Genomic DNA, 12,923 nt, shown 5'->3' on the forward strand with positions numbered 1-12,923 from the left:
GAAAACCAGAGACAAATCCATTCTCCTCCCCAGTAGTAATCAGGCTTTAAGAAGTATGACTTTACAAACCCAAGGCTTTTCAAAGAGCAGTCATTTGGAAGCAAAGTCAACTTTTCAGTGGGCACTGGAACCTTAAAATACCTTCTCAAGGAAAAGAGAAGGTAGCTGGGCTTTTGAACCTCAAAAAGAGTCCAACAGGGAAACTGGCTGCTGCCTCCTAATAGCTGAAGGCTCCAAAGTTCGCAGAACCAGTGTTAATTATGGTAGAAATCTTTTCTGTGAAAAGGCAGAGTTGTCAGACAACCTCTTTTCTGGCGGATTTCAGAGATGCTATATTTAAACATGGGGACCTTAGAAGTTTGCACTTATATAACCACTGACTAAATTAAAGCGACATGATGTTTAATAACCTTTAGATGGAGTCAATAATCACCACTTACTGAGCGCCCACTCAGGGTAGAAAACAAACAGCTGAGGTTGAGAGAGGTTATGGAGAAGAGGTGAGTGCCCACCCTCCACAGAGAGACAGTTTAGAGTAAAATCAAGTAACAGAAGCAAATATCTTTAACACAAGTGTGGCTGTGCAAAAGACAAGGGCAAAGGAACTGGAAAATAAAACAGATGGTCTGTAGAGAGAGGATCAGAGTGATTAATGAAGGAACCAGAAGAGGACAGGGTAAAGCTGAAAGATGAAAAGCATGTCCAGGTGAAAATGTGAATCATTTCCTATGAACACATTTGAGATCCAGAAGGTTCTACCTTTAAGTTATGTTGCACAGTCCAAGTTCTCCTTTTCTTACACCACTAAGAGAACTTTTAACTCATAACAACCACTTAATAGGAAGACCTCGGGCTTTTGCAAATATCACAAAGAACCACCATAACATGAACTGCCATTTAAAGACAGTTAATTGGTCCAAAATTCCTGAGAGTACCAGATTTATAGGGGGAAAAGAGAGTAAAAGTTGTACTGAGATATAAAATCAATAAATGTTTATTCTGAACATTAAAATGTAATATTTCTATTACTCTTAATAAGGAATACATACCGTCTGAAGCCTTATTGTCCAATAGAAATACGTGAGCCACACATCATTTTAAACTTCACATAAAAAGAAACAGGTGAGATTTTTGATGCTTTGTTTAATGCAAATGCTCCCAAAATTACCATTTCAACATGGAATCAATACAAAAGTATATTGAGATATTTCACTATTTTTATATTGTCTTTGAAATCCAATACCTTATACTTCCCTGGTGGCTCAGATGGTAAAGCGTCTGCCTACAACGCGGGAGACCCGGGTTTGATCCCCGGGTCAGGAAGATCTCCTGGAGAATGAAATGGCAACCCACTCCAGTATTCTCGCCTGGAAAATCCCATGGACAGAGGAGCCTCTTAGGCCGCAATCCATGGGGTCGCAAAGAGTCGGACACGACTGAGCGACTTCACCTTATACTTAGATCTCAATTCACAGGCTAAATTTCTATCAGAAATAATTGGCCTACAATTAGATTTCATCAAATTTACAGTTCAGGTAGATTCACATATTTAAACTGTTCTAAACATACTTAAAAGTTTTCCAATTAACTGAATCAAGTTTAAACTTAAATTAAATCAACTCAGTTTCCCAGTTTTAATCACATCAGCCACATTTCAAGAGCTCAATAGGTTCAAGTGGCTAGTGGTGATAAAACTGGACAAAAAAGGTCGAAATACAAAGAAAGATAATCCCTGGAATCAAAAATTCAAACCTAATTACTAAAAGAAACATAAAAAAACCAAAGCAAAATGTATAACACAGTATAAAATTAAAGGATTAAAGACAGAAAATGCAAGGAAATTATAGACGTTTATCATTACAGATAATAGATCCGTCATATCAACTAATACAAACTGGTTGAACTTAGCCACATAAAGAAATGGTCTGGCTCACAAAGCAAAACCCAACTTTAAGTTTTCAAGACAATATTTAAAACAAAGTAATTCAGAAAGTTTCGGGAAAATTTAAACAAGGAAAAAAGGGCTCCAGATCTCAATGTCAAATAAAGTTGCATATTTAAGACCAAAAAGCACTGAACTAGTAAAAGCATAGCACTCTGTATCCTAAAGGGTGTATCTCGCAATGACAGTTAAGGCTATCTATGTGGCAAATGTAACATTAACAGGCACAAAGCAAAAATCATAGGCAATGTGTGGAGAAACAGAATCGTATTACTAGGAGACTCGAACCTCTCTTAGCCCATGACAGGCCCAGTAAATTAAAAAAAAAACAAAGGTTATAGAAAATTCAAATAACATAATACAGCAGATTTGATATATCAGACCCTGTAACCCGAGAAGAGAACACAACCTTATTTTTGCTTCCCAAGGAACAATGACAAGAAATGAGCCCTGACTGGACTACAAAACAAAAATCAAGAAATTAAAGAAATAATGATTCAGATAGCATTCTCTGATCACAACGCAACAAAACTACACATCAACAAAATGAGAATACAGGGTACATTTACACTGGAAATTTAATAACTCTTAGTTAACTTAAGAAAATGAAGATGAAGAAGAGCTGCGGGGAAACAGGATCAAATACTATACATATCAGCTGCTAAAGCAGTGTTCAGAGGAATGCTTGTCACCTTAAATACTGAAATAAATAACAAAGAAATGAATTTTCCCATTCAAAAAGAAAAAAATAACAACACTGAGCAGATCAGGGGGGATTAATAAACCCAAAGTAGACATTAATGAACTAGGAAACAAAAGTCATAAAGCTAAGAACTGAATCCAATCATATAAATCAACAACTAATCTCATCAAGAAAGAGGGGAGGGGGGGGGAATATAGAAGGAATAAAAGGGGAACAGCCACAGAGAAAATTAAGACTAAGAGACTACTATCTCAGCTATGCAAACTGACTTTAAAACCTTGATGACTAGGATAATTTTCTAGAGAAATAAATCAAAATGGACTCTAGCAGAGACATAAAATCTATACAGATCAATACCACAGGCTAGAGAAACCTGTCAAAGAGCAATAGTTCCCAAGACACACTAGGTTTAAAAGGTTCTGTAGGTAGATTCTACCAAATCTTTAAAGAACAGATAGTTCAAAGGATAAACTATGATCTTAGGGCAGAAAAACAATTTCTCCTGAAACAAGCATGACACTGACAAGAAAATCTAACAGACTGCACATACACACAACACCCAGAGCCAAACAGCACATGGAGATCAATATAATGAACCCAGGAATTCATCATACTATTCTCTCTAGTTCTGTGTATGCTTAAAATTTTCCGTAATAAAAAGCTAATGTTTGACTCAATAAAAAATACTGAATCATTACACTGTACACCTGAAACTAATCTTATAAATCAACTACTCTTCAATTTAAAAGTTTTCTTTACTCAAACAGAAAATAATTCTATCGAGATACCCTTCTTCACTTATCAAAAGTTTGACAACCATGTGGTAGAACTGTAGGAAGACAGGTACTCGCAGAAACTTCCAGTGAGAGGATAAAGAGACAACCTTGATATGGAAGGCAATTTAACAATATTTATCCAAATTTCAAGGCTTCCCTGGTGGCTCAGACGGTAAAGAGTCTGCCTGCAAGGCGGGAGACCCAGTGATCCAAATTTCAAATGCACATAGCCTTTGATGTAGAAATCCCATTTTGAGGAATCTGTCCTATACAAATACTCACACGTGCATGAAATGACGGATGCAATAATTCACTGCAGCATGGGTTGTCACAGCAAAGACTGGAAACAACTTGCTAGCCATCAACGGGGAGCTGGCTAATGACTATAGTACATCATACAAACTCTCAGATGCCATAAAAAGAAAAAGGAAGTTCTGCAGTTATAGATATGGAAAGTCGTCTGAGGAATTAAGTAAAAAGCAAGGTAGAGACAAAAGTATTACGAGTTGCCAGTTATGTTAAAATGGGGAGGCAAGTGGACGAATGTTGGAAGCTGACTTTTCTATGTCGTTTTGTACCTTCTGAATCTGGAACCATGTAACTATAATCTCAGACCAAAAAGAACCTTTTTTTTTTTTTAATCACACCCTTTGGAATTGCATTATTGCAATTATAAACTCATAATCCATTTATAACACCTGCTATTCTTGTGACAGTTGCTAAGTGTGTGAAAGGCCATGTTTTAAGTAAAGACTGAGCTCAAAAGGCATAGAGAAATAAGACCCACAGATCAAAGGGGGACAACTCCAGATCCAGAAGATCATCTTAACTGGTGGTTCTCAACCCTGGTGATGCTGAAGAACCACCCAAAATACCAATGCTCTATACCCCCCCCCCATAACATTTATAGTAAAGTTTGGGGGATGGGGCCCAGGCATGAAAACCATGCCTCTAAATGCTTTATATAGCAGTGGTCTTCAACAGAGACTGATTTATTTTGCTCCCCTGCAGGACATGGTGCTATCTGGAAACATGTTGGCTGTCACAACTCAAGGGTGAAGGGAGTGGTGGGTGCTACTGGATCTAGTGAGTAGAGGCCTGGGAGGCCCACAGCGCACAGGACAGAGCCCACACCTGCCCCACCCCTAAAAATGTCAAGAGCGCCGAGACTGAGGAATCCTCCTTTCAAATAAAATCAGTGCTTCTGCAGTAACATGCAGTTTTAGCCTTCCTTCTTAAACAAGGAAGATCATCTTATTTACTAGTGTGGATATATTCGCATAATAAAGCTATTTCTGTGCCCATAAAAACCACAATTTGTCAGTGTGGTTGTCACAAATACTCTAAACGTGAAATTCCGAGTATATCCTCTCTCCAGTCCAGGTATTCTAGTCAAAAACTCGGGTCCCATTTGTAAAGCAGCCAGGGGGAAAGTCACGAAGTTCACCAAGTGGCAGCCTGTGGATCGACATGGTCCAGCATCTGTTCTGAGCCCTGCGTCTTTTAAAATATATTGAATTGGTGCCAATCAGCTTCCCTTTCTGGAGCCAGCACATATGGGGTGGGGGCAGGTAGGTTGCCACAGTCCCCCCACCCCAAGCTGACTGCTCCCCACCCAGGGCCTTTAGCATTTGAGGTGGCCCTCCCCTGCCGTGTGCTCCAATCACTCTGGGCCATAAAAGCCTCCTAACTCTTGTGCCTTCTCTCCTTAAAAATACCCCCACACCCCTTCTAAATTCTCAAACTCCCACATCACTTGCCAAAATCAGACTGCTATCCAGGGCTGGAAGAACCAAGAGAATGGTAGAAGCTGAAATGGCCTCTTTGTGTGATAACTGTCTACTGTTGTCATTAAAGATAGGTTGCCTGCCACCTGATTCACCTCTGGGCATTACAAAGGAGGCCTGAGTTTCTAGCAAATTCCACCACAATCTTATATATATATAGCACTTCTGTGAGCTTCCTTATAAGGAAGATTTCAGTTAGTAAGCTTCTTTCATTATCCGAGATTAGAGTACCCCTCCACTACTCCCCAAATAGGTCAGAAGCTTTATACGGGAAATACCTATCCAAAGATTTGTTAATTTCTTTGTAAAAAGCTCATCCCTCTTCCTTTGAAATTAGGATCACACAGTTTCGGAGCTGTGCTTTAGAGATGACCTTATACAACCCACATGTGTTCTTGAGGAGGACAATGAACTCCAGTGAATTCAGTCCCTCAGCCAAGGCCAGCAGGCTCTTGAGTCACTGGCACAGCAAGAATTAGAACATTTCTTTCCAGATAATGGTCCCATGGGTTTTCCACAATAACACTATCCCCCACTGTGGTTTTCCTCCTCAAATAACATCTTTGCTAGAACACCTATTAATGTGGTAGATAGGAGCTGCTACAGAAATAAATCAGCCAAAATGTCTCCAAGCTACCAGGGCTATCACTTCAACTTGGGAGAGTAGAAGGAGGGAACTAGGAGTCTCTAGATTCTTTTTATGTCTGTTATTGTGAATTAACCTGTCTCAGTTTACCCCACTGAAAAGTGGATACCTTCAGACTCTCTCTAAGCCACATACTAGGGATGGAAACGTGCTATTTATAGCAACAGAGACATTTTCTTTTTAAACTTTGAAGGGGGCGGGGGCTCTGCCTGAAACCTCTAAACTTCTCACAAGTGACAGAGATGGTAAAGTAAAACTAATGAAAAGCTTCTGGGAGAGAAGTTTAAGATGCAAAGGTTCACCTATCACCGAATTCTGATTTCCCTCATCATTTGCTGGCAAACTGGTTTCTTAACATTTAATTTGGTCTCAACTAACCAATTCCGCTCGTCCTATCCCAACTGTGAACATCACACGGTGCTCTGGCTCTCCACAAAAAGTGCTACCTACTCTGCACTTGGGTTTTTATGCCCACCTGACATCATCTCTTGACATTTACCTAAGATTCATTAAACGACCAGCTGCCCCGTTATTCTCCCTTGAGAGCTTAGAACATCTCTGCTGCTCCATGTTCTTTCCCTTCCAGGATGCCTTGCTCTGACTCGATACCTGGCTGCGCACTTCGGTTTTATCACTTTCACGTGTTTCACAACCAGCTGCCCCGCATTCAGCAATTGTGAGTATTCCCTACGTGCTTGCACCGGCACCACTCTGGGGAAACACGGTCCAGTTTTAACAGAACGTCGTGGACTATTCCCATCTCAGCTAGGCCTCAGGCAGGTTGGGGGCAGGGTCTTCTGTGCTCGCACCTCACTTCGTGGAAGCTACCCACCAGCCCACCGCACAGGGGAGAAGCGAGGGGACGCAGGAGAGGCACGACGAAAGGTGTGGCACCTGACCCTGCTCTGGCGCCAGGAGCCCACACGTCAGTTCTTCCCCAGCATCTAAGGCATTCGCAGCCCAGGCCTCCAACTGCTTTACCAGAACACCACCAAGACAGCAGTTCGAGTCCGGCCGCTCCGGCCGCCTTAGGTGGTGCCTCAGAGCACCTTAGAGCAGAAAAGGAACGAAATGTCATTGCATAATTTATTCGACCGCAAGGCGTTTCTAAACAGGTCTTACCCAACGCAAAAAAAAAAAAAAAAAAAAAAAAACCACACAAAAAACAAAAAACAAACCCAACGACCTAAACATAAAACCATTGAAAAGCCACCCACATTCCGCTCCGAAGTTTTAATGGCCCGGAGGTCTGTGTCAAGCAGATTGGAAGCTAACGACGGCAGGTTTGGGAAGTCCAGCCGCCCGGGTTGATGCTCCTCAGACACCGTTTCTGTGTGTCGGGGTGAGCCCCCGGCGGGTGTGCGGGTGCCAGGCCCTACCCCTCCGTGCCCCCAAATCCGAGCCTCTGGGAGAGGCCCCGGAGCCCCGCCCGTGGTTCCCACGGACTTTGCCCGGAGGCCGCGGACACCCGCAGCGGTGGGCCCGGAAGGTAGCGCCTCCGCACCCTGGGGTCGTGGGGACCGTGGCCCCGCACTTACCGAAGTCCAGGAACTGCTTGATGGAGAGCGGCGACGGCGAGAAGCGCGAGTAGCGCTCAATCTGCTTGGGCACCGGCTGCTTCAGCAGCAACCGGAACAGCCGCATCCTCGCCCCGGCAGCGCAGAGACCGGCCGAGACGCTCAGGCGGCCGCAAGGACCGGTGCAGCTGAGCCGCGCGGATTGGGCACGTTCGCCAAGCGCGCACCCCGGCCTCCGCCTCCGCCTCCGCGCCGCTGGTGCAGCCTCCGCAGCACCAGCAGCACAGCAGCTCCCTAGCCGCGGCCGGTTGCCCGCGGCTTTCCCAGGCCCCGCCCACGGGGGCGGAGCCGGCCGCCGCACGTACGCGGGGCGCGAGGGGCGCGCGGCCGCACGCGCTGGCTGCTGATTGGCCGCTGCCGCCTTGGCTTTCTTTCGCCCGGGCACAGCCCGGCGCCGGTGCGTCCCTCCTTTCTTCCTGGGACCCAAACAAGCCCGGCAAGTGCAACTGACCCGGGTCCCGTCCCGGGCTAGGTCCTCCGCGGCTGAAAGGTGGCGGAAGTGCAAGGAGACTGGGAAGAGACCCGAAGCCCTCGCCCGGAATCCGATCCTACGAGCTGCTCAAGGCATCTCTTCCGGGAAGCCCTCTCTGGATCAGCTGACTTTGACTTCAGGGTATTCGTTGCATCTTGATACGTTTTCATTTTCTGTTTACCACTTAATTATAGAGATTGCTTCATGCCCACCACCACCATCACCACCGTTGGGCAGAAATAAACTCACTGGTTCGGATTTCTGCCTGCCCATCACCATTGGACGGAATTCATTATAACGTCATTGATTCTGTTTCGTGCCCCCCCCCGCCCCCACCCTTCACCTTCGGACGGGATTGTTAGGTCAGTGCCTCCCTATTTCGTGACTCACCGCCCCTGGTTCCCACCAACCCTCCCTTCCCACGCTCCTTCATGGGCCAACACCTTTGGGCAAGATTAATTGATAAGTCACAATTTCATGCAACCACCACCACCAGCAGTGGACAGGGTCAATTATAAGGTCACTGACACTTCATTTCGTCCCTACCCCTACCCCCCTCCCGTGAATGCCCCCTAACATCATTGGACAGGATTAATTGTAAGGTCACCGTCTGTTTCGTACCCCCCCCTGCCCACCCTGTTTTGAAAGGATCTACCTTTCAAAACACTACTCCTGCAAAGGACCAAATTTAAGGTCTTAGGCACTATCTTTCAGACCCCTTCATGACCACCACCACCATAGGACAGCCCCCTGACTCTTTTTCATGCCTCACCACCACCACACCACTTATTCTGGACAGGAGCCTGTGTTTACACTATGTTTACACACTGCGTTATTCTTTGTGTAAGAGTGAACTTGAACTCAGGGCTCAGTATGTGAAATCATTATTTCCCAAGTGAAGGTATAAAATACAGCTTGCTTTAACCGTTTCCACCAAACTTTGCTTTATTTTTAGCAATGTATCAACTAAATGACCGGTAGAATAGGACTTCCCTGATGAAATGACTAAGACTCCATGCTTTGATCCCTGGTCACAGAACTAGTTCCCACATGCTGCAAGAAAGACTGAAGATCCTGTGTGCCACAGCTAGGACCCTGGCATAGCCAAAGAAATAAATATATTTTAAAAATGAAAGAATATTCTCTAAGGAAAGATAAAAATTTAACTGGAAATCACTCCTTTGGTCTGGTTGGACTGGTTTTCTCAGTAGGATTATTGGTGTGTAGCTGTTTAGCTTCTGTGCCTTCGTTGGGTTTTTATGCACCCAATTCTCTACTCTGAACTTAAAAAGTCATACGTATACTCAAAAGACATCCACTGGTCTTCTCTCACTTCTAGATTTTTAAGTACACTTTGGTCATCTTCATGGTGGTATGTTATGTAGACTACCATGTCTTTCCCATTCAAAACAGAAGCCTAAAAGACATACTAACAATCTTGTTAACCAGGAGCTTTGCCAGAAGAGCTAAGCAATGCTAATGGTGTGCATGGGCAGACAAAAAGACCTATTGTCTGTGATTCCCCCAGTGACTTTCTCGGGGGCTACCTGGAGGCACAGTGTACTTGGTGGCAATGTGGGAGTAGATGAACAGGAAGACTGAGTATCCATGGAGAGGGAGTTTTTCCCAACCTAAGTTGCAAATCGCTGCTGATCTTTCTGAGCTCAGAAAGACTTGTTTCACTCCTTTCTTTTTTTAACTGAACAAAATGCTACTTTACATCTATGTATTCTGATTTACTAAACTTTCATGTGCCTAGTTTTATTAATATTTCTCCAAAAGGTGGCAAAGTCTTAGAGGCTGGGAACAATATGAAAGAGCCTGGTATAATAGAAATTGTCCTAGTCCAGGGCTGAAATGAATCCTAAGCTTGGTTCTATCATTAACTAGCTGTGTGACCTTAGACTAGTGGGGGGAGATAAATTAGGAGCTTGGGATGAACACACCCACTACTCTTGCCTGGAGAATTTCATGGACAGAGGAGCCTGGCAGGCTACAGTCCATGGGATCGCAAAGAGTCAACACAACTGAGCAACTAACACTACTATATATAAGACAGATAACCAACCAGGATCTACTGTATAGAACAGGAAACTCTACTCAATATTCTCTGATAACCTATACAAGAAAGTTATCTAAAAAGAATATATGTTAATGTATAACTGAATCACTTTGCTGTACACCTGAAACTAACATGACATTGTGGCAAATCAACTACACTCCAATAAAATTTTTAAGTGTGAGAACCAGTGTGCTGCGGTATGCACTCTAACCCAGGGCCCTATTCCTTCTTATTAATGCCTCAGACCTGAGCGCACGCATCACTTAGATCTACATCAAGGGAGGCCTTCCCCCATCATAAATGCTACTCATTCCCCTTGCTATATACTTTCCTGGCTCTCGTGCCTCCCACTGTAACACGCAAAACACTTTGTTATGATTTTATTATTGCTGTCTATTGACTAGTGCTGCTTTTGTCGGCAATAGCATCACCCTGTAACTACTGGATCCAGGTCTGGCTTATTCACTGCTTCATCCTCAGCATCCAGCGTAAGTACCAGCCAGTATTTAGGTTCACAACAAATATTTTTTAAATAAATGAAAACCAGCAACAACAACAAAACCTACCCCAAATCGCATTCCTTTTGATCAGCTCTCAATGGAGAACAAAGGCAAGGGTAGTGTTCTGAGTAATTAAAACGATAATGGACACTTCATTACATAATAATTAGATAAAGCCAAAATCCAAAGTGGACTCCAACAGATGATGGGAAAAAAATAACCCCTGATTATCTCACCATCAATCACTGGTGGGTGGATCTTATCATAAAATGCCTCCACCTTCATTTGACTCTATGAAATCCTGGTCTCCCTGTCTTTTCCTCTACTCTCTCTTCACTCTCAACAAATATTTTTTTGAGCACCTACTGTGTGCTCTGTGAAAGTACCTATGTTGTCTTTTCACAGTAAATCTGATGGGTGAATATTATCTTTATTTGATAGGTGAGTGAACTAAGACACACAAAGCTTAACCTAATTTAAGATTACACACCTTGTAAATGACAAGCCACATTCGAATCAATATCTCCTGACTCTCAATTCTATGTTCTTTCATAATACTGGCCTGAATTGTTCTTAATAGACATTTTTTAAAAAGTATTTTTAGGTTCATAGCAAAATTGGGTGAAAAGTGAATTACCACACATCAACAACCTCCCCCACCATCAACAAGCCTCCCCCACCATCAACAACCCACACCAGATGGTACCTTTGCTACAGTGAGCCTACATTGACACATCATTATCAATCCAAGTCCATAGTTTACACTACTATTTATTCCTGGTATTGTACAGTCTATGGCAATGGACAGAAGTATTCCCTGAAAAATCCGCTGTTCTCTGCCTACACATCCCACCTGCCACCAAACCCAGGCAACCATTGATCCTTTTACTGTTCCCATAGTTTTGCCTTTTTCAAAATGTCATATAGTTGGAATCATACAGTATACAGCCTTTGCAGAGTGGTTTCTTTCATTTCCCAATGCGCATTTAAGACTCCTCCTTGTCTTTTTGTGGTTTGATGGCTCATTTCTTTTTGCTGCTAAGTCGAATCAGTCGTATCCGACTCTGTGCGACCTCATAGACGGCAGCCCACCAGGCTCCCCTGTCCCTGGGATTCTCCAGGCAAAAACACTGGAGTAGGTTGCCATTTCCTTCTCCAATGCATGAAAGTGAAAAGTGAAAGTGAAGCCGCTCAGTCGTGTCTGACTCTTAGTGACCCCATGGACTGCAGCCAACCAGGCTCCTCTGCCCATGGGATTTTCCAGGCAAGAGTACTGGAGTGGGTTGCCATTGCCTTCTCTGCATTTCTTTTTAGGTCTGAGTAATATTCTATTGTCTGAATGTAGCAGAGTTTTATTTATCCATTTGCCTCTTGAAGGAAACTGGTTGCACCCAAGATTCACTAGCCCACCTTTTGATTTGAAAAGTGGAAAATAAGAGTGTGGAGATGAGTGAACTAGAGGAGCAACAACTATTTACGTGTCACTGAATGTATACTTTGAATCAAATATTGGTGTATTTGAAGCAGTAGCTCTATTTTCCCAAGGGTCAAGATTCTTGATTTTTTTTTTTTTTACAATTTATTTTCAGTGGTTCAGATCCTCTTGAAGTCCATTTATCCTAGTCTTTTCAGTTCTAATTAAGTTTTTTTGGTCTCAATGGTCTTTATCTTGCCCCAAAAGAGGTCAGAAAAGACTTTAACTACAGGGATAGTGTGGCAGATTAATTTACTGAGAAATGAAATCTGGGTTTTGTTTTTGCTGCTCTTTTAGGGAACAAAACAAAGGGAAAGCTGATCTTCGCCCACCTAAAAGACAATGGATACTTTGGATCTCGGCTTTGGGCTCCTGTGCCTTGGGAAATTTATTAGCTGTTCTGTAGAGAGGGTGCTTTGGTTTCTAGGGCTGAAAACAGGTTGCAAGGTATTAAGAGACATTCTGGTAGTCTCTGTAATCCCACCTCGGATAAACCTCACTGGCTATAATACTGAGCAAAGCTGGTAGTCTCTGTAAATTCATTCCCTCTTCCGTTGGTAACTACCTCCCACTGCCTTTTGTTTACTTCCCAGTGCGGTGCAATTGTGCTTTGGGGGTGCTGGGGAGGTGTCCAATGGGGAATAGCCCACTTTGATGGTGTTAATAATAAATGAGATATATGGCTCAATCTAAAAACTCATGAGCTTAATTCTGAACACTGGCCATGGTTCATGGTTTTTGGCACATGACCCAGTTGAGGCCAATAAAAAGCAGAAGAATGGACTTCTCTTGTGATCCCGTGGTTAAGACTGTGCACTTCCACTGCAGGAGGGGGTGCGAGTTCCATCCCTGATGGGGGAACTAAGATCCCACAGGCCAACTGATGCAGGCAAAAAAAAATTTAAAAGGCAGGAAGCATTTCCTGGGAGCTTCTGTAAAAGAAACTTACTTGCCATTCAGAGAAAAACCTTCTAGACAGATTTC

At 43.3% G+C, this 12,923-nt stretch overlaps 1 protein-coding gene across 2 annotated transcripts in view; it reads right to left on the bottom strand.

Moving 5' to 3' along the window:
- Positions 1-7,698, bottom strand: part of PDK3 (pyruvate dehydrogenase kinase 3) — an 82,521-nt gene extending 74,823 nt beyond the window's left edge. Inside the window, exon 1 of one of the 2 annotated variants that reach the window (XM_019956257.2) lies at positions 7,393-7,698. In XM_019956257.2, the coding sequence (XP_019811816.1) occupies positions 7,393-7,498 (106 nt within the window). In that variant the 5' untranslated portion in view covers positions 7,499-7,698. The remainder of the gene's footprint in view (positions 1-7,392) is intronic. The other variant, XM_019956256.2, reaches the window with a different exon arrangement.
- Positions 7,699-12,923: the final 5,225 nt, after the last annotated feature.

Source organism: Bos indicus, chromosome X (genome assembly GCF_029378745.1).
Source record: "Bos indicus isolate NIAB-ARS_2022 breed Sahiwal x Tharparkar chromosome X, NIAB-ARS_B.indTharparkar_mat_pri_1.0, whole genome shotgun sequence".
NCBI lineage: Eukaryota > Metazoa > Chordata > Mammalia > Artiodactyla > Bovidae > Bos > Bos indicus.